General features: G+C 40.1%; 1 protein-coding gene across 1 annotated transcript in view; it reads right to left on the bottom strand.

The window, feature by feature from the left end:
* Window positions 1–21,284, bottom strand: part of PAPPA (pappalysin 1) — a 247,490-nt gene that overhangs the window by 90,129 nt on the left and 136,077 nt on the right. Inside the window, exon 9 of the mRNA XM_023223653.2 lies at window positions 6,175–6,368. Within this exon, the coding sequence (XP_023079421.1) occupies window positions 6,175–6,368 (194 nt within the window). The remainder of the gene's footprint in view (window positions 1–6,174; window positions 6,369–21,284) is intronic.

Genomic DNA, 21,284 nt, shown 5'->3' on the forward strand with positions numbered 1-21,284 from the left:
GCCGAGACGGGTGGATCACGAGGTCAGGAGATTGAGACCATCTTGGCTAACACGGTGAAACTCCGTCTCTACTAAAAAAATACAAAAAAACTAGCCAGGCGAGGTGGCGGGCGCCTGTAGTCCCAGCTACTCGGGAGGCTGAGGCAGGAGAATGGTGTAAACCTGGGAGGTGGAGCTTGCAGTGAGCTGAGATCCGGCCACTGTACCCCAGCCTGGGAGACAGAGCGAGACTCCGTCTCAAAAAAAAAAAAAAAGAAATCATTTTTACACGCAAGGGTTGGCAACTTAAAACACTTATGTGTCTCTCTTATTTCCATACACACATTTTAGAAAACTCTCTGGAAAGGGCAATGGGTGAAGGAAATGGTGCCAAAACCTGGAGATCTAAGCAGCAGGCAAAAATTATAGGGCAGTATTTTGGGCATTGGAGAGAGGGAATGCCCACTTTCCCGGTGTGTCTTAATGCATACTACATATTAAAAGATGCAAAAGACACTAGCTCTTCTAGCTTGTTCTCATGTGTCAGTCATTGGAGCAGGCTTGAGCTGCCTGGTCCTGTAGCTGTATTATGAACACAGTGGCCTGCATCTTGGTCCTGCCCCTTATAGAGTTGAGCCCTGAAGCAAGTTACTCTGCTCTCTGAGTCTTTGTGTCCTAATCTGTAAAGTGAGAACAGTGATTCCTACTTTTGTAGTGGCTTTAGTAGGATTCATGAAATTTGGTGGAAAGCCTGGAAGAAGTTGACAAATGCTATTTTTATAATTTGTTTAGGATCTTCTGAAAGTGGGCAAAGGACTTTTCTGTCTTACACACTGGCTCTAATCCCTACTGGCTGAGTAAGCTGATAGCAGTGTGGTTTCTTCCTCAGGGAAATTCCCTCTAAATCTTACACTCTTGGGTCTTTGGCTACTATTTCTAGTTGAAAACACCCTTCTGATGACATGGTAAGCTTTATGAAGGCAGAAAAAGAACCAGTACTTCTTTGAACCTTCTCAAAGTGCCTGCTGCAGTTCTGAGTATGTGGCAAACATTTGTTGATGCAACTTGTTTAATTCAACAAAATGTTGACTGAGCTTCTGTTCTGTGTGGGTCCCTACAGCCAGCTTTGGGGGGAGTGCAAAGAAGGAAACCTGACACGAACAAGACAGGGAATTAACATTTGTACTTACCATCAAGTGAACAAACCGATCACAGAGTGTTTTCTCTGCATCCTTCATTTCTACCAGGTAGACATCATTCATCTTAATTTCTACCAGGTAGATGTTATCATTCTCATTTTCTATAGGACACTAAGATTCCCAGAAGAGTAACTTACTCAAGGTTTCCATGTCAGAATGGAATTTAAGAGAGCAGAGCCAGATCTGCATGATTTCTACTTCACCTCATTAACGGCCATGCTCTCTCTCACATTCATCAGTGTAGGACTCAAACATATTACTGTTCAATCAAGTGAATAAATAAATTAATATATAAATTGTTATATCGCAAAGGCATAGTACGGTTTGTATTTTATTTATTTATTTATTTATTTTGAGATGGAATTTCCCTCTTGTCACCTAGGTTGGAATGCAGTGGCACTGTCTCAGCTCACTGCAATCTCCACCTCCCAGGTTCAAGCAATTCTCCTGCCTCAGCTTCCCATGCAACTGGGATTACAGGTGCCTGACACCACAACTGACTAAATTTTGTATTTTTAGTAGAGATGAGGTTTCACCGTGTTGGCCAGGCTGGCCTCGAACTCCTGACCTCAGGTGATCTGCCAGCCTCAGCCTCCCAAAGCACTGGGATTACAGGCATGAGCCACCGCGCCCAGCCTGGCTTGTATTCTAGTAGAAGCATGAAGTATTATGAATGGGCCAAGGAATAATAATAGCAACTCAAAATGAAGTGGTCAAGGACTAATACACCCAATCGTGGGTTAATGGGACATAAAGTCAGAGAATAAATTACAAAGAAAAGAGGCATACCTAGGTCTCACCTGCCTTCTAGTGCAGGAATCTTCTGTTCAGTCAGCTGCCCAGCCTGAATGTCTTATAATGGGGAACTTCTTATATCACAAGGCACTCCATCCCACTGTGGATAGTTCTCATTCTTTGAAAAGTTTTCTTTACTTTGGCCCTCAAACTACTGCCCTCGAAATGCTTAGTCTAAGTTTTACCCTCAAAGGATTAACCAAATAAATTTGTTGGTTGACTGAAGGTCTGTAATCCCTTAAGAGAGCACTGTAAATTCCAGATAGTCTTAGTATTTCCATTTCCTACTCAGGCCGCTACAAAGGAGGAAATGTTTGGATAGGAGGAAACAGACTTTGGTAGAAATGCTGGGGGTGGGGGTAAAAGGAAGGAATATCAACATCTCATTTTGGCAGCCTTTTGTGTAAAGCATTAGAGAAATGTGAAACATGGAGACAAAATAAGAACAATACGAGATCTTTGCAAGCACTTAAACCAAACCAGGTTCTAAGGTTCCCAGAAGAGAGATAACTTGATTTTTTTGGTTAATTTCCATTTTTTTCTGTCCCAGGAACTTCTTAATTCCAGCTGGGCCAGGAAGGTGCATGGCCAAAATATCCAAAGAATGTCTCTTATTATAGGATATTCAACCCAATTTGCACAACCAGGAAGTTTTGATACTTCTGATAAGGTTTGGATATGAGCCTCAATGTTCAGGGTTAGCTTTGCCTTAACCAAATTTGGGAATCTTGTTTGAAAAGAATGAATGAGAAACACTGGAAACCATTAAATATGGCAGGCTTTTACAACATCAAAACTGAAGTTTTAATCAATATTCTCAAGCCATATAGCACAATGCATGCTGTTTCTTTGTAGTAGTCATAGAGATCCTGCAGACTTATTGTGATAAGAATGTGCCTTTGATAGAATTCTCACTCCTAACTCTTGTACAGTGACTAGGTCAGAGGCTGGGTATTTCAGTTCTTTGGTATCTTCAACAGGCTCTAGCACAGAACTGGCACATAACTCCAATAAACATCTGTGTTTATCATGTTTATTGCATCAGGGAAAGATAGAAAGTGGGACCAAACTGAATTGTAAAGAGCAAATGGGAACAACTAGGTTATTTCATCATTCCCTAAGTTAATGGAGTGTCCTAAGGAACTCAAGGGCATCATGGAACACAGCCACCTTGTCACGGAATGGGAACAGCCTGAATTTGAAGGTATAGGCAGTGACTATAAGTTTGCTCAAGGAGAACTGAAGTGCCTCATGAGGTCTGCAGAGTGACACTCAATGCTGAGATTTATCCATCTAGGGGCCTTTCTGCTTGTTTTGCAGTGAAGTTTTCCAGGAATCCAGCCACTTCCAACTTTAGAATGTGACCTCATGTTCCCAACGGCCCACTGTCACTCATCTTCCATGAGATTCTTCTAATCCTAGATTCTTCCCTTATGGATTATATAACTTATAGTGAAGCTGCTGTGTTCCTCAGTTTCTCCAAGGTAGACAACAATTCCTACCTCGAAGAATGACAAGGAGATTGGCTGTAATGTGCATACATGTGTCCAGTGCCTGGTGGACCTTGATAACTACTATTTCCTTCCTGCTATTCTCTTCTATCTGCTCTGGTATTCCCATGCTCCTACAGGGCCTTTTTGTGTGTAAATTTGTGTATGTGTGTTTGTGTGTGTGTGTCTGTGTGTGTGTGAGAGAGACAGAGAGGGAAAGAGAAGAGGGAGAGTATGAGCATCTAGGGGGAAAGTGAGAAGCACATGATAAAATTCCCATCTTCTTCCTAAGCCCGACTTCTAAGAGCCTCCCAGCTCCTCCTCTCAAGCTATCAACATCTCCACTGGAAGCCCTGACAGGGTGAAAATTAACCACCAATCTCTTCTAATCACTGTACAAGGTAATGAAGGGCACAATTATATTTCCTCCTCATTCTCTGTTGTTAGAAGGAAGGTACGTTTGCACTTCAGGAATAGCCCTTACCTCTAATTATGCAGGCTCTGTGTGTGTGTGTGTGTGTGTCTGTGTGTGTGTGACTGTGTGCCCATGTACATGTGTATGCGTGTGCCTGTGCCCCTGTGTGTGGTGGTGTTAGGGTGTGTGTGTGTGTGTGTGAATGACTTCTAGGTACTTGCTTTCAGATGAGAAATTCAGAAGACTTTTGTTCCGCTGTCCTCGGCCTGGCCCTGCACCCAGCCTGCACACATATTCCCTCCCCTGACCCTGTATTCTCCAGTGAGCTGATCTCATTATGGCAAATTTAGTTACAGCTGAAATCTCCTTGTAACAAAGATTATGTCCAAGCCCAGAGTAATGGAACCTAGTCGATTTCATTAAAATAAAATTGGTTACAATGAATAATTCAATAGGATGATTTTGTTTCCTCATCTCCTCTTTGTAGATCGAAGAGCTAGTATTTATAATGATTTTTTAAATTGGATTTTTGTTTAGGAAGAGATAATCACCAGTAATTCCTGACAGCCCCTCCTTACAAGATTGGAATAATTGCCCCATGAAGCTTCTTTTCAAATGCTAAGACTGGAAAATTCTTTCTCTCCTTTTCTCACATTAGTCGCAATAACCTTTGGGTGATTTTTAAGCACAGCTGCTACCTCAACTCTTGCTCATGGGAGGTTCTGAGTGTGTTAATAATTCTCTTGGTTGAAGGTTGTTTTAAAAACATTTCTAAGAACTGGATGCTAGTGTTGAATTTGGAATTCCTGTTTCTCTCGCTGGCCCCAGCCCTGTTGTTTCTGAAGCAGGACATTCTATGTGATAGAGAGGCGATGTTTGAGTGTTTTCTGTCAGTGTCGTTCATTTGCATGTGGCAATGGGATGTATGTGTGTGTATGCATGTGTATCTACAGTCAATTAAACACACATTTGCTGGGCACCTATCTAGCCTGTGCTTGAAGATGAGGGGACAAAGATGAATAAACTGAAACTTATTCTCAAAGAACCAGCAGCCTAATGGGGGAGCCAGACAGACAAACAGATACCTCAGAGTTCAGTATGATAAACTCAACCACACAGATGATTCCACCAAGCACAGAGGTGGCACAGTGGGAGGATGAACCCTAGCCATTCATCTATCCATGCACTCATTCATTCATTCAGCAGGCTGGCACTATACATATTAAGCATCAGGAAATGCCAAGTTACCATTTGTTTCCACTCTCCTGAGGGCATTCAAAAATAAATGCAAATGAATAAAGGCTTTAGTAATGTAAACATAAACAAAAAATGAATGAAGAAATAATCAAATACATGCAACAACTAAAAATGAGGTAGTCCTATTCTGTACCTCACCCAGTGATTCTTCACTGGACCCCAGAGGAAGGTCATATCTTTCTTTCATCTAGAAGCCAGGCCTACCCCACTGACCCTAAATCAAGAAAGCAATATTAGAAAGGAATGTCTGGGAATAGCAGCTCATTTGCAAGGCCAGGAGGCAGGCTGGTCTCTGAAAGGCCACTAGGCCAGGCAACCAGAAGCACTGAGTCATGCCTCTGAGAAATGTGAGTCTTGGGGAAGGCAGGTGCTTCCTTGGCAGGATAATTGGAAAGGGGGCTCTCGGGACAGCATGGCCATCTCTAGAATCATACAAGCACCGGTGGCCCCAAAACTCTCACTCCCTGGACTAAGCTATCAGTCCCCTGGGGAAGAACTGTGGCACATAAATAGTGCATTAGGGGACTGAGGCATGAGTCACAGCTTCTTAGAATTGGGAAGGCCATTGGAGATCAACAAGCTCAACTACTCTTTATTTTAAGGATGAGGGAGAAAAATAGGGCCCAGAGAGGTGGTGGAACTAGTCTAAGGCCACATAGCAAATTACTGTAGAATTACTGTTAAATCAGGGAGTACACAGCTTGGCACCCCCTAAAAAGTGGGACTTCCAATATAAATTCATTCTTACCTCACTGAAACACATGGTATATGCAAAATGGAGTTCTTTCTCCAAATATTAGTTATTACAGGCAAGGAAATAGGAGGACAGTCATTACCCCATCATACAATGTTCCCTGCCCTAACAATTCCAGATCGAATCGTTTACAAATGGTATTCATGAAGCCCTAACAGTACATTTAATAAAGATATGCTCAAGTGGCCGCATCCAATGACACTGCCTTAGAGGTGAGTAGCCTTGTGGGGCATAGCGGAGATTTTGAATGTCTGCAGGAAATGTCACACATGGTTAGGATCTTACCTGGGATGCTGCTGGCTGTCCGATGATGACCCAGCCTGGGCACTGCTGGTCTTGATGAGATACTGAAGCATTGGATGCCCATTGATCCAGGAATCCCTGGGGCGTGTAGACACCACAGTCCTTAATGCTGGTTTTTTGTTCAAACTCCTCACATACCCCATCACCATCATGGAAATAGCACCGGCTGGGTTCATCTGCAGAAGATTGACATAGAAAGGGAGAGAATAAATAAATATTTGTTCTTTGGCCTCAGTTATCATCAGCAGCTGTAGAATCAGACCACCAAAACCATTGGCACTGTCAAGCCCATCATCATTAGTCACGATGGACTATTACTCAGTCTTTAAAAAAAGAGGGAAATTCTGTCATCTGCAACAACATGGATGAAGCTTGAGGTCACCATGCTAAGGGAAATAATCCAGTCGCAGAAGGACAAATACTGCATGATTCCACGTATAAGTGGCATCTAAAGTAGGGAAGCTCATAGAAGTAGAAAGTAAAATGGTGGTTTCCAGGGTCTTGGAGGGGGAGGAAATGGAGAGTTGCTTTTCAGTGAGTATATGGTTTCAATTGCACAACATGAAAAAGTTATAGGAATCTACTGTAAAATAGTGTGCTTATAGTTAACGATATTGCACTGTACATTTAAAATATGTAAAGAAGGTAGACCTCATGTTGTGTGTCTATGCTGTAATAGAAAGTTCACAAACACTTTCACCTTCATTACTCCAAATATTCCTCATAAAAACTTTGTGAGGAAGATATTATTCTTTCAGATGAGGAAACTGAGATTCCATACATCTTTAATAACTTGCCCAAGATCACACAGTATGTTAATACCTGATCTGGGTCTCCAACTCAGGCATTCACTTTCCAAGTTCTGAGTGCAGCTGACACAACAGAACTTCACAGATGCAAATTGGGGGTTATTTAACTCCAAAGAGGATTTCAGTTTTGTATTAAAACATGAACTGATTTGCAAGGGACACTTCCTTCAATTCCAGATCTGAAACCAAATTGCTCTGTTAATTTGAACAAGTCTCCTTGCCTCACTGGGCTCAACCATCAGAGCAGAGAAAGAGGTTACACTATTGAGATGCCAAGAACCCTTCCTGTCTAATGCTATAGGCTTCTAAGGGCTTGTCAGATACCCTAGGAGTTTCAGTTAAAGACCAAGTGAATTCTCAAGCTCCCATGTCATCTAAACCACAGCAAGGGCTTCTGTTTGGAATGATTTAAAGCTGCAGCCGGTTGCAATGATTCTCACTTAGCTGCAAGGACAAGGATAACAGAAGCACAAAGCGAGCAGTAGGATGCCTTCTAAGTAGGTATGACCTATGCATGTTTCTTGATATTTCAACACAGAACAATACAAGGAAAAACCTCAATGTGGCCATCCAAAAGAGATCACCTTGTCCACCTTTTTACTAATTCTAGCACCAGCTCTTCTGTGCTATTTTCCCAACTTTTCTAGGCAAAGCTAAATACCACCTCCTGTGTGGGTGCCTATTTTATAAAGATTTCTATCTTAACACTTATCACACTGTGCTGCTATTAAGTCTACATGTTGCAGGAGTTCTGAAAGATTCTGAGCTCCTTGAAATATAGTTGCTAGCCAGTGTCTTAGGGTTAACTATATAATTCATCATCCAAACTAGAGCACTTTGAAAATGATAGTGGTGCTATTAAAAATTACGTCCAAACAAAAGGAACACATCCTGGGAAAATCTGAATCTCTCAGACAAATCAGGATATATGGTCACCCTAAGGCTTCTGTTTGATTTAGAACATTCTTCCACAAAATAATAGAGTGGAGCTCTGGAGAGGGCACTGAATTTAGGGCCAAACACCAGGGTTTGGTTTCTGTCCCTTACATTAGCTGTGTAACTTTGCACAACTGGCTTCACTTACTTCTTGGCCTCTGCCCCCTGTCCCCAATCTATAATGTAGAAATTATAGTCCCAACCAGGATAACCTCTCAGGATAATCATAGAACTCTAATAGGAAATGAACATAAATGTGCTTTGTACATTCTAGAATAATCATTGAGAGAAAAAAAATACTCTTCTTTTAAGGGGTCGATTTGCTTCTAAGTGGAGGAATTAAATCAGCTTGTGAAATCACTGCTCACTTGAAACACTTTCAAGCAACTTTCCCCTAGCTAGAAAGAGCCCCCACCAAGGAGAAACAAGACAGATTTCTATGACGTTGAGTATCTGAAAAGAAGTCATTGGATTCAGGGGCAGCAGAATGCTGAACTTCTTCCAAGCTGCAAAATCCCTTGTTTATTTCTGGTGACAGTTACCTAGTGAAATACTATTAAAGAAGCCCAAATAGGGCCGGGCACAGTGGCTCATGCCTGTAATCCCAGCATTTTGGGGAGAGCCAAGGCAGGCAGATTGCTTGAGCAATCTGATGAGCCTGAGCAACATGATGATACCCTGTCTCTCCAAAACATACAAAAGTTATCTGGGCACAGTGGTGCACACCTGTAGTTTCAGCTACTCAGGAGGCTGAGGTGAGAGGATTTATTGAGCCCAGTAGATCAGGGTTGCAGTGAACAGTGATCACACCACTGCACTCCAGCCTGGGTGACAGAGAAAGACCCTGTCTCAAACAAACAAACAAACAAACAAAAAGCAAACAAAAAATAATAAAGAAAAAGAAAGAAAGAACGAGCAAAAGAAACAGAATAAATCAATACGTTGTAAGTGACCAGTAGCATTCATGGCAGTTCAACCATAGAAAGAATATAGGCTCAGCACTTCTCAGTAGCTCCAACCTCTTGTGAATGTGGCCTCTCTACATACCATATAACCTAGGACCAATCCAAGAGTGACCAGCCATAAATCCAGAGTATACTCTTCAGAAACTCAATACAGAGAACTGAAAAGAGCAAGGGTTTTGACATCAGGCAGAAGTAGGTACAAATCTGAATTCTGCTTCCTATAAGCACTACAAAGATGACATAAATAAAATAACCTAACCTCTCTGAACTTCATTTTCGTCATCTGAAAAAAAATGGAGGTAATGATGTTTACCCAGCATTGTTGCAGTGATTTCAGATGACCGTGGGTACAATGCTGGCCCCTTCATCCATTTTATCTATGGAAAACTGTGAGCTCGAGGAGGAAGGCATCTGCTTCCAGGTCACAGAGACAGGTGGTAGCAGAGCAAGAAGTAGAAGACTGGCCTTTTTATACCTAGCAGAGAAATCCTCCCCCTACATGCCATAGCTACAGAATGATGAAAACAGCCTCTTGGAAATAAGATCATAGGGGTGCCTAACTCTTGGTATCACTGTCTTCTCCTCCAATATAAATAAAAATAGGGTTAGATTATGTTCTCTATAAGGGTAAGATCTAATTTCTAAAATGTCTTAATTTCCTTAGCAAAAAACCTCTCAGAATGACAGAAATTGGGGTTAGATTTTAGTTCTTCTAAAGGCTAATTTCTTCCTGATTATGTTTAAGACCACAATAAATTTGTCTGCTAGGTCAGCAGAACCTGAGAATGGAGGAAAGGTAGAAATAGACATAGGTAGGTAAACAGGTATGTAGGCAGGTCAATAAGTAGATAGATGATATATAGACAGGTAGAGGAAGAGTTAAAAGACAGAAAACAAAGATGGAGTTAAAAAGAAAACAAGGGAGAGAGAGAGAGAAAGAAAGAGAGAAGGTGCAGTTTCTTTCCAAGATTCTGCTGACAAAGCTATTGTGAGTCCCTTTTTAAAATAACATCCTTGGACACAGCTATTCAGTTTCTGTTGCTACTAGTGTCCCGGGGGCCCTTCAGCTACATCTGCCAGCCTGTGTCTGGGGAATTCTCTCTCCCTCTCTATTCCCTTTGCCCCAAGCACAGAAGAGAACAGAGTGAGGAATGGAATACAAATGTGCAGCCAGAAAAAACAAAGACAGCAACAACAAAACATTAAAACAAACTGGTCTTGTTTTCATTACATCAATTTACTTGGTGCTCCTTAAATACTTTCTGCTTGATGCTGAGCAGGTTGTAGTGAAAAGAGTCTGAAGTCAATACCAAGGTCAAATAACTTCCATGTAGTAGCTAGGTGGCATTGATAATAATAATACAGTACATTTCATTGTGAGGGGTACTATGAAAATTATACACAGACATACACATGCATGTGCACATGCACACACTTTTATACACGTACACATTCTGATAACATAATACACTTTCAATAAATATTTGTTGAATGACTGAATGAATGACCAAAATCTGGCATCCCCGATGTATATACTCTCATCCAAATATAGTTTAAACTCTGCACTCTTTGACTGTTTTCTTTAGACTGCGCCTTAGGGAGAAGGAAACGGAGCTGTAAGCCAGGTGGTGACTAGCTGATAGTGGGATTGCACTGGGCACTCTGATTTCTCCATCCCACGCCATCTTCCCCTCACATCAGGGAATTCCTCACTTCAGATTCATTCCCTTTCATGTGGTGACACATTTAGAAATCTGCTCTATCCAGCTAGGAGACTGGACGTAGGTGGGGTGCCATTAGCAAAGTCTGTCTTCCCCAGTTGAGATTTCATATGCCAGAAACTTTCTTTTCCTTTTGGAAGAAAAGAGTTCAGCTTCAAAATCCTGAGGCAGATGGACTTTCTGTAAGTGAACAGACATAGTTGATCCTGCCACCAGTTGACTTTTATTTTCATTTGTCTGGGGCATCAAGGTGAAATGCCATGTCCCTGAGTCTCTGAGGCACGTCTGCAGGACACTATTTAAGATACACAGAGATTGTTATTCTCATTTGAAAGCTTGGAAGACCAAATCTTAGGAAAATGAGATTAGTTTACCTTGAAGTATAAGCAAAGGCTCAGGTTAGCGCTATTGTTGAGTTCTTTTTTTTTTTTTTTTTTTTTTTTTTGAGACGGAGTCTCGCTGTCTCCCAGGCTGGGGTACAGTGGCCGGATCTCAGCTCACTGCAAGCTCCGCCTCCCGGGTTTACGCCATTCTCCTGCCTCAGCCTCCGGAGTAGCTGGGACTACAGGCGCCCGCCACCTCGCCCGGCTAGTTTTTTGTATTTTTAGTAGAGACGGGGTTTCACCGTGTTAGCCAGGATGGTCTCGATCTCCTGACCTCGTGATCCGCCCATCTCGGCCTCCCAAAGTGCTGGGATTACAGGCTTGAGCTACCGCGCCCAGCAAGAGTTCTTATCCTTGAAGTCGGAAACCCTGGATTCAAGCTCCTGATCTATCTCTGATTATTGGTTAATCTTGGACATGGTATTTCACCTCCCTATGCCTCAGTTTCCCCATATATAAAATGAAAACAAAATTACATTTTAGACTTTCTCAACAAGATTCTGAGGATGATCAAATAGCATAACAGACTGAGATGGAAAAATAATACTGGTCTTAAAGACAAAGGGTCTATTCTTAATAATGATGCTAATGAGGTTGGAGTTGGAGAAGAAGTCTGCTTAATTAGAGATTCTACTTTTCTCCACCCAGCCCCAGACCCTAAGGTATCCTGAAGGATAGAAATGATCAAAGAGGATGCATGAGCTATTTTCAATATAAATGTCAAGGAAGCAAGTAAACAAACAAAAGAAAAAGGTAACAACCTAAAGAAAATAATATACTGACTTATATTGGAATGATTTCAATATAATTGGTGGACAATAGTTAACTTAGCTGGATTAGAAATTTTGGGAATTTATGACATCACTGGAATCACTCAGGTGAATACGTGACAAAAATAACTAAAGAGGCTAAAGAAGTCAGAGCTGGAGAAGGGAGGAAGAAATTAAATTATTCGTGTCTTCTCAGTACAAGATATTAGGGATAATTTTCACAAAGAAACTTGCCTTCACATTGACTCTCATCAGTTTCAAAATGTTGAACAGATAGTCATAAGTTATTGGTTACTGTAAAAGCTAACTGAAGCCAATGTGTTCTTCAAACAAGGCCTGAGATAATGTGTATTCTCCAAGATAGTGGGATAATTTAAGATATTTTGGCTATAACTCTTCTACCTGACATATGAATCTTACCATGCTCCTCCTTTGATAGATCCTCACTACTTATAGAGGATCATTTTCCACCGGCCATGGTGGCTCATGCCTGTAATCCCAGCACTTTGGTAGGCTGAGGCGGGCAGATCATCTGAGGTCAGGAGTTTGAGATCAGCCTGGCTAACATGGTGAAACCCTGTATCTACAAAAAATACAAAAATTAGCCAGGCATGGTGGTGTGTGCCTGTAATCCCAGCTACGTGGGAGGCTGAGGCAAGAGAATCGGTTGAATATGGGAGGTGGTGGTTGTGGTGAGTTGAGATCACGCCACTGCACTCCAGCCTGGGCGACAGGGCAAGACTCCGTCTCAAAATAAATAAATAAATAAAAATAAATAAAAATAATTTTTAAAAAGATCATTTTCCTTAGCTTGGCATACAAGATCATCCACAAACTGACCTCTTCATGCACATTCTATACCAACAATTCCGTTTCATTTCTCCATGCCCTTACAAAGGTTATTTTTCTCTGCCTGAAATGTGCTTTCCATTTTTCACTTTGCTAACTCCCACTGGTTCTTCAAGGTTCATCTAGAGTATCTCTTTTGCAAGTCTTCTCTATTCTTCATCCCTTTTTCCTAACTTCCACCCTCACTGAGTATCATTCCTGTGTTCTGACAGTTCCCAGATTTCTTCCAACACAGTTTCCTTACTGTCTGTCTGTGGGTCTGTTTCCTTATCAGGCAGACGAGATCTCTGCGAACAGAATTGTGGAGTCCTTCACAGTAGTATTTCCAACCCATAACAGTGCTCAGAGTAAAGGGGACACCAAGCCAGTGATTGAGGAATATATGACTGGATGAATGACAAATGAAAGCTAACAATGGATTTATCTTAGAGTTCATTTGTTACCAAATTATACATAGTCTAAACTAATTAGGTGCTTGTGTACTTTTTTGTAATGCTATTATCGACCATACCATGATAGTACTACAAACCAGATTTCATCAAAACAGAGGCACCTTCTTATAGGGTATGTCATACTTTTCCTAAAATATTCATCAGCTTCACTATAAAATTTCCTCAAACCTTGGGATTGCAGTTTTCAAAATTAAACCTCAAGGGATTGCTTCTCAAATATTTCTGAGATGCCCAGCTAACACTAAGAACCCAGTCATTCATTTTTTTATTATTTCAGCAATGAATGAGCAACACATAAGAGCTACCAAAGCTTTCTGGAGATTTTAGGAGTGAGGGCTATTGCAATACCCAGCTAAAATATCTCCTAATCATTAGATGAGAACTGGAGAAGGTTATAAATTCATTTAATCAATATACTAACATCTACTTGTTGTCATGCTGGTGCTGGAAATACATTGATGAATCAGGACAGGACTTTCTCCTATCAGTACTTCTTGGGAAAATGAGAGAAGGTTTCCTTGACAAAATGATTTGGGGGAAACATCATAGAGGATATAAATAATTTGAGCATGCAAAGAGAGGGGTCTGAGTAAAGGATAAACTTTGACCAGTACTTAGTAAGGGAATGCAGTAAAATCTGGAACTAATACATTGAGAAACTGATCTGAAGCTAGATTTAAAAAGGATTGCAATGCCATGTTAAAGAAATTGAAATTATCCCTTAGGAATGAGGAGACTTTGAAAATTTTTCTGAATGAGAAAGTTATTTTGTACTCATAACTTTTACACTGTTAGAGGCAATGAGGTGTTATAATTGATTTTTCTTAGCACACAAGTCAGTTTCTACTTATTTGAACAAATTGCGTAGAATTGCTAAGCCTTGGTTTCTTCATCTGAATAATGGTTGAAGGATTGAATGTTTATGAAGCTCAAGTCACTGAATATTAAAGGCGAGTATATAACAACCAAAAATATGTACTTAGTTGTTTCCATAGGCCAGGTACAATGATAAACTATAAGCACGGAGTAATAAATAAAGTAGCCACCAGTTCTTCCTTTGTGAACTCAGAACTAGTAGTAAATGCAAGTAAAGTCCTTAGTATGTAACAGGTGGTCAATAAGTGGCCGATGATGATGATGATCATGAAGTTGAAAGCAATTATTTCATTTTATTTATGGGAAAGCTGAGTTTCATAAGGTTGAAGTGATTTTCTGAAGCTGTTAGAGAGAATTTCCAGTACAGATAAGACTAGACTGATGGATCTTGAATTTATAATACATGTCAAATATAAATTTGTGTTACAATTTGTAATCCACTGCACCATGCCACCTCATCAGACCCAATTTCTTTTCTTTCTTTCTCTCTCTCTCTTTCTTTCTCTCTCTCTCTTTCTTTCTTTCTTTCTTCAGTCTCGCTCTGTCTCCCAGGCTGGAATGCAATGGCATGATCTCAGCTCACTGCAACCTCTTCCTCCCAGCTTCTAGCATTTCTCCTGTCTCAGCCTCCTGAGGAGCTGGGATTACATGCACCTGCCACCACGTCCAGCTAATTTTTGTACTTTTAGTAGAAACATGGTTTCACCATGTTGGTCAGGCTGGTCTTGAACTCCTGACCTCAGGTGATCCACCCCTCTCGGCCTCCAAAAATGCTGGGATTACAGGCGTGAGCCACCATGCCTGGTCTATTTTCAATACACAATTCTGGGAGCAAAATAGTTGGTTACCCTTAAGTAAGTCTCAATATTACTTTTGGAAATCTCTGATTTCACTTTTTGTAACATTCACTGGTATTGGCTAAATATAACTAGTCTGGGAAGCTACTGAGGTTACTAATCTTCCAGCCCATTGATGAGCCAAAAAGAAAACCAAACATACACAAAACTACCTGTAGATGGGGAGATGAGAGTTCTTAGTTACTAATTTAGAGCTCAAGGAGAAAGCAAAGATTTTGAAAGTGCACTCTTCTGAAATGAACCTCCTTCCAAAGGATGAGTGGATTTACCTGTCTTTCTAAATTTCTTGCAAATAAAGATAGGACAGCTTTTGAGAAATTAGTGTCTATTTCTATTTCTAGATAATAAAACAGTGATTGACATTATGATATTCTCTTTTAGTCCAACGATTACTTCTCAAAAAGGCCTTTAAAGGCCAGAAAAAAAGTAGAATATTTTAAGTTCAGCTGTTTATTTAGAAATGGGTTCAATAACAACAGTCTTTATGCCACATCACAATTCTTCCAAACAGCAACAAAAAGAAAAACCCCCATACACAACAAGCGCGATCTTTGTACTTAAATATTAGTTTCTTGGAACAGGGGGAGCAGGAGTGCTTACCTGCTGAAGGTTTACAAAGGGAAAGCTTGGGTGGGGCTGGGAGGTGGCTATATATTGGCATATGTTTCCTCTGGGACAGAAATATCTTGACTTTATATAGCCTATCTTTCAAAGGCTTCGTGTCAAACCCACACTGCTGACCTCATTTAATTCTATTCAAACCAGGGTTTGTTCTTAACCTCCTCAACCAGATCAGCCTGCTCAGAGTACAAAAGACAGGGTAGTGAGGGCTCCTAATGAATGATGAATCTGCTAACAAGCTTCAGATGCTGATTAGGTCTACTGAATCTGAGGAGCTTAAGTTGGTTTCTGGTTCCTTCAAAGGTTGGCCACATATTCATATAGGCCAGAAATTCCTCCCTGTGTTTCACTGTGAGAATCAAGTATCCTCCACCAAACTGAAGGCACTGGAAAAGAAGATCGTCCCTGGAAGTAGTCACATTATCACACTAACTCTACACTCAGGCCCATCAAGGAAAGCACCTGTAGCACAGCCTCATATTCTGTCTACTTAGCCCTTACACACTCAAAACTGGTTTTGCATCTTCCTCACCTCAATCACTTCTTACAAAACAGCCTATGAATCTATGAATGATTTATCTAAAATATGAATATTTTCATGTTTGAAATACTTTTTTTTGAGACAGGGTTTTGCTCTTGTTGCCCAGGCTGAAGTGCAATGGCGCAATCTTGGCTCACTACAACCTCCGCAGGTTCAAGTGATTCTCCTGCCTCAGCCTCCTGAGTAGCTGGGATTATAGGAATGCACCACCAAGCCTGCTAATTTTTTGTATTTTTAATAGAGACAGAGTTTCTCCATGTTGGTCAGGCTGGTCTCAAACTCCTGACCTCAGGTGATCCACCTGCCTTGGACTCCCAAAGTGCTGGGATTACAGGTGTGAGCCACCATGCCCAGCCTGTTTGAAATACTTAATAGACTCCTACAAAATTTTAACTTCCCCAACTAGCTTTCAAGTCCTTTTGTAATCTAGCTCCAACTTTCCTACTCATTCTTAGTTCCAACCACACCTTCACCATCAAATACATCCAGTTCTTTCCCAGAACTCACATCTCAGAGCATCTGCCCTTACTTCCTTAGCCTGAAAGGCTGGTCCTGCCTTTGAGTCTTCCATTAAGATTTAATTCTAGCAACTTCGGCTCCATGACATATCTCACTTTTCCACATCACTACTTGTTTGGCACAAACCATTTCCCTTTATTTCCTACATCATTCGTCTCCCAAATCAGCAAAATAGAATGTAGCCCATCTAAAGATCTAAAAATTTAAAAACTCTTGAAATATACAAAGTTTTTAAATTAACAAAAATGTAAATCTCCTTTCATTCTGTTACACATCTCCTAAATACTATTTCTCTTACCCCACATTTCTCTTTCTATGATTCACAGTAAAATTTATTGCGTCTTCTAAACCAGTGTTATCTGCTTTGTCTCCTACACTTCACCCATTGGTTCGCTGCAGTCTAGCTTCTATACTCACCACTCCACCAAAATTAATCTCATTAAGGTCACCATCAACCTAAAAGTTGCTAAAGCTGAGCATAATGTAAAAATCCTCATCTTGCTAGACTGCCTTGAAGCACATAAAGAAGTAGCCCCCTTCTTTCTTCTTGCAGTCCTCCCTCTCTTGACTTCCATGACATCATGTCATCCTAGTCGTCTGGGCTCCTCCCCCACAGACTCATTTGAGGTCTTCTCCTTCCCTAACTCTACATGAAACGTTGTCAGACTTCAGGGTTAGATGGGGACCCCTTTTTCTTTTCCACCTACAGTTTCTTATCCTGTCTCAGTTTCTAAATAAAAAGTTTTAAAACCTCTATGTGCCAATGACTGAAACATTTATAGCCTTAGATATGACCTCTTCTCTGAATCCCAACTGCCTAAAATTATATCCCTGCTAAATATCTACCTATTAAAAGGCATCACAAAATCATCAAAAAACATATCTAAAACAAATATTCTGATTTCTCCCCACATTCCCTTTTTCTCCACCTTAGTAAATGACTACACCATAGCTTAACAATGACCAAACCGAAACCTTCCCAGTCACCTGCCCTATTTTTTTTCAGCTCACCCTTTAACACCACACAAACTCCATCAGTACACCTCACAGGCTGCTTTTCCCTGGGACATTTCAAATAGATCTACTTTGTTCTATCACTACCATCCTAGTTCAAGCCAGCATCACTACTGCAATTCTCACTTAACCAGCCTATCTGCTTCTCTTTTCTCAACCATTTGTTTCCCAACTATCCCTCCTTCAGAACATAGCTATAGTGCTCTTCTAAAAACATAAACTGCACCATGCCATGCCACTCATCTAAAACTCCTCAATGGCTTATCATCTCATATGGAAGAGTTCAAAGTCTGTATCCAGGCCTACAAGCCCCTGCTTTATCCCTCCATCTCCTGTTACTGTCCTCCTTGCTCACGACCTTCCATTCATGCATGTATTCATTCATTCATTCATTCATTCATTCATTCATTCATTCATTCATCTAGACATCTATCCACACAAGTGTCTCTTCCTTAAATAAGCATCCAAGAACCTGAACTTGATGTTCACATTTTCTGAAATATCTCTTTCCTGGCTTTTCTCATGACCTCTTCATTATTTAGCAGTCAGTTCAAATATTACTTTCTCAAACAACAAGCAGTTAGCTCACATTCTAATTCTCCATCCCCAATGCAAAGTAGCATATCATATTGTTTTATTTCCTTTATAGTAGTATTCACTATCTTAAATAATTGTTTATTTTATTTAAAATAAATAAAACAAAATAAAAAATAAAAAATAAATTTATTGGCCGGGCGCGGTGGCTCAAGCCTGTAATCCCAGCACTTTGGGAGGCCGAGACAGGTGGATCACAGGGTCAGGAGATCGAGACCATCCTGGCTAACACGGTGAAACCCCGTCTCTACTAAAAATACAAAAAACTAGCCGGGCGAGGTGGTGGGCGCCTGTAGTCCCAGCTACTCCAGAGGCTGAGGCAGGAGAATGGTGTAAACCCGGGAGGCGGAGCTTGCAGTGAGCTGAGATCCGGCCACTGCACTCCAGCCTGGGAGACAGAGCCAGACTCCGTCTCAAAAAAAAAAAAAAAAAAAAAAAAAAAAAAAAAAAAAAAAAATTTATTTATTATTGTTCCCTGCTCCCATACAACCAACACAAGTTTTATGGAAAATGTTTCAAAGTGCATCTTTTCCATTAGGATCAAGAAAACTACCTGGCTGGCCGGGTACAGTGGCTCAAGCCTGTAATCTCAGCACTTTGGGAGGCTGAGATGGGCAGATCACGAGGTCAGGAGATTGAGACTATCCTGGCTAACACGGTGAAAACCCATCTCTACTAAAATATACAAAAAACTAGCCGGGCGAGGTGGCGGGCACCTGTAGTCCCAGCTACTCAGGAGGCTGAGGCAGGAGAATGGCATAAACCCGGGAGGTGGAGCTTGCAGTGAGCTGAGATCCGGCCACTGCACTCTAGCCTGGGCGACAGAGCGAGATTCTGTCTCAAAAAAAAAAAAAAAAAAAAAGAAAGAAAACTACCTGGTTATATTATGTCATGTTTAAAAATACATGAATAAGTGAATAAATGAATGAATGATTTTGTACAGCTCTTGAATTCTCAGATATTTCTGGCCCTTGTCTTACTTTAATTAATATCCCGAATACTTAGGATAGTGTCAGTCTCATAGCAGGTACTCAGTAAATGATGAATTAACAAAGTTCTTTTGGAGCTTTAGAATCTCTGTTATCAATGATTCTGAAGATGTCTCAAACCTGATTTCAATCTGCTTTAGCAGTATTATGTAAAAATTTTTATGAAAATATTAATTAGAAAGAGTTCAGAGCATAAATCCAAGCACATATTAGGGAGAAAATTCAATTCTACACGAATTGTCTCACAATATATTTTTTTTCCTATGAGACATCATGCCTCACCATCTGTCTTAAATATTGTTTTATTTTCTATCCTAACTGAATTTGAAAAGAAATGGAATATCTGGATAGGAAAGGTAGCACATATTAGACTAAAATTTAATAAAGAGACTTGACAGTCTTATGAACTGGAACTTGAAGATGCTTTTACATCACCTTGAATTTAGTATAGTAATTTGAATGGCTTAAAAAGATTTTAAGCAAAGATAGTAATCCTTATAAATGACAATGCAGCCAACAGAGCAGAATGTTCAAAGCCCTAAATGACTTTCAGCCAGTTCTCTTTCGGGTTTCAATGATATCTCAAGATATGAAAGGAGGGTAAAATCCAGTGCTACATGAATTATATAGCAGCCAAGAGATAGGCCGGCATTCTAACCACAAACAAAAGGAAGAGTAATACCTAGGACCCAAAGGTCTATAAAAGTATGGACAGGAAATAACGAAATGAAATTTGGCCTGGATAATATAAGCTAATAAATGGGAAAAAAAATCCAAAACATTGATATGCAGAGAGCATGCAAAAAGTGGCAAAGACAGAGGGTAATAAAAGATGGCAAACTACAAAGGGAGTTTCAGCAGTTTTAGTGTGATTGTATCTCCATATTTAAAAAAAGACAGAGAGAGAAGGAAGAAAGAAAGGGAGAGAGAGAAACAAATGGGACACTTTCTCAAACCCTGCAGCCTGCTACAGTAATGGGCAGGGAGTCAAGGAAACTGGAGATTAGAATAGATACCCTGATCAACCCTATGACTTTGGACAAGTCACTTTCCCTCTCTGGGCTGCTGTTTCCCCTTGTATAGAATAATAGTTAAATCAAGTAGCTTTGTGATCCCTTTTAGCTGTGTCACTCTAAAATATATTTGGTTCTTGACATTTTCCCCTTTGATCATTAAATCAGTTATTCAGTTAAGAGGGAAAACATGAAAAAAAAAAAAAAGATGGGAGAAACATGATCAGCAAAATGAAGATCGAGAAGGATATAGATGATGAATCCATTCCGAAAAACACGCAGAGAACTATAACGAAAAGCAGATGGAATAAAGGACCAGAAGTTAAAGTGTGTGCCTCAACTCTGTTGCTAACTTACTTTCATGGTACCAGTAACATACATCATCATTCTGCATCTGATTCTTTTTGCTTATTAAAAAAAAATGACAGTATTACTTTTCCTACCTGTTTTCAAAAGTGGGTGAAAAGATAAAGTAAAATAATGCTATGAAAACTAAAAACTACTCAAACATAAAAACTATAAGTAGTGTTGTTTTCACATTTTACTTTTTGCAGATACAATCCAGAACTCATGTCCCCAATTATCAAATGGCTTTTCTAATTTTTTGTTTAGGTTTTAGCTCAACCATTACCTTCTCATTGAGGACTTTTCTAAACACATTATCAAAAAATAGTTTTCACCTTCACTACAATATCTATACCACTAGTCTATTTTATTCCCCTCATAGCATCATCTAACTTCTTCAAATGTTTACTTGATAATTTTATTCTCTCTAAAACAGAATGGCAACTCCGTGAGAGCAGAAACATAAGCTGTTGTGTGCATTGTTGCATTCAGATACTAATACGTTGAAGATAATCACAAATATTTGCTGAACGAATGAACGGTTTAACACTGCAAGGTTCTCTAGACATTCTGTATGATTCTAGTTCCTATGCTTCTCTGTGTAAAAGTGGCAACTGAAACTTAGAAAGATTAAGAAACTCACTGAATGCTGCAAAATCGTTAGAGGTCAAGGGTTCTGACTGGTTGATTAAGGCTTATTATACAAATACTGGGAATATTCAATGTCAAATAAAAATTGCTCCGTGAGAAATGCATGTTGTAAGCATTAAAACAAGGCATGCAAATGAAAGTCTATCTATCTATCTATCTATCTATCTATCTATCTATCTATCTATCT

Source organism: Piliocolobus tephrosceles, chromosome 14 (genome assembly GCF_002776525.5).
Source record: "Piliocolobus tephrosceles isolate RC106 chromosome 14, ASM277652v3, whole genome shotgun sequence".
In the NCBI taxonomy this organism is placed as follows: Eukaryota; Metazoa; Chordata; class Mammalia; order Primates; family Cercopithecidae; genus Piliocolobus; species Piliocolobus tephrosceles.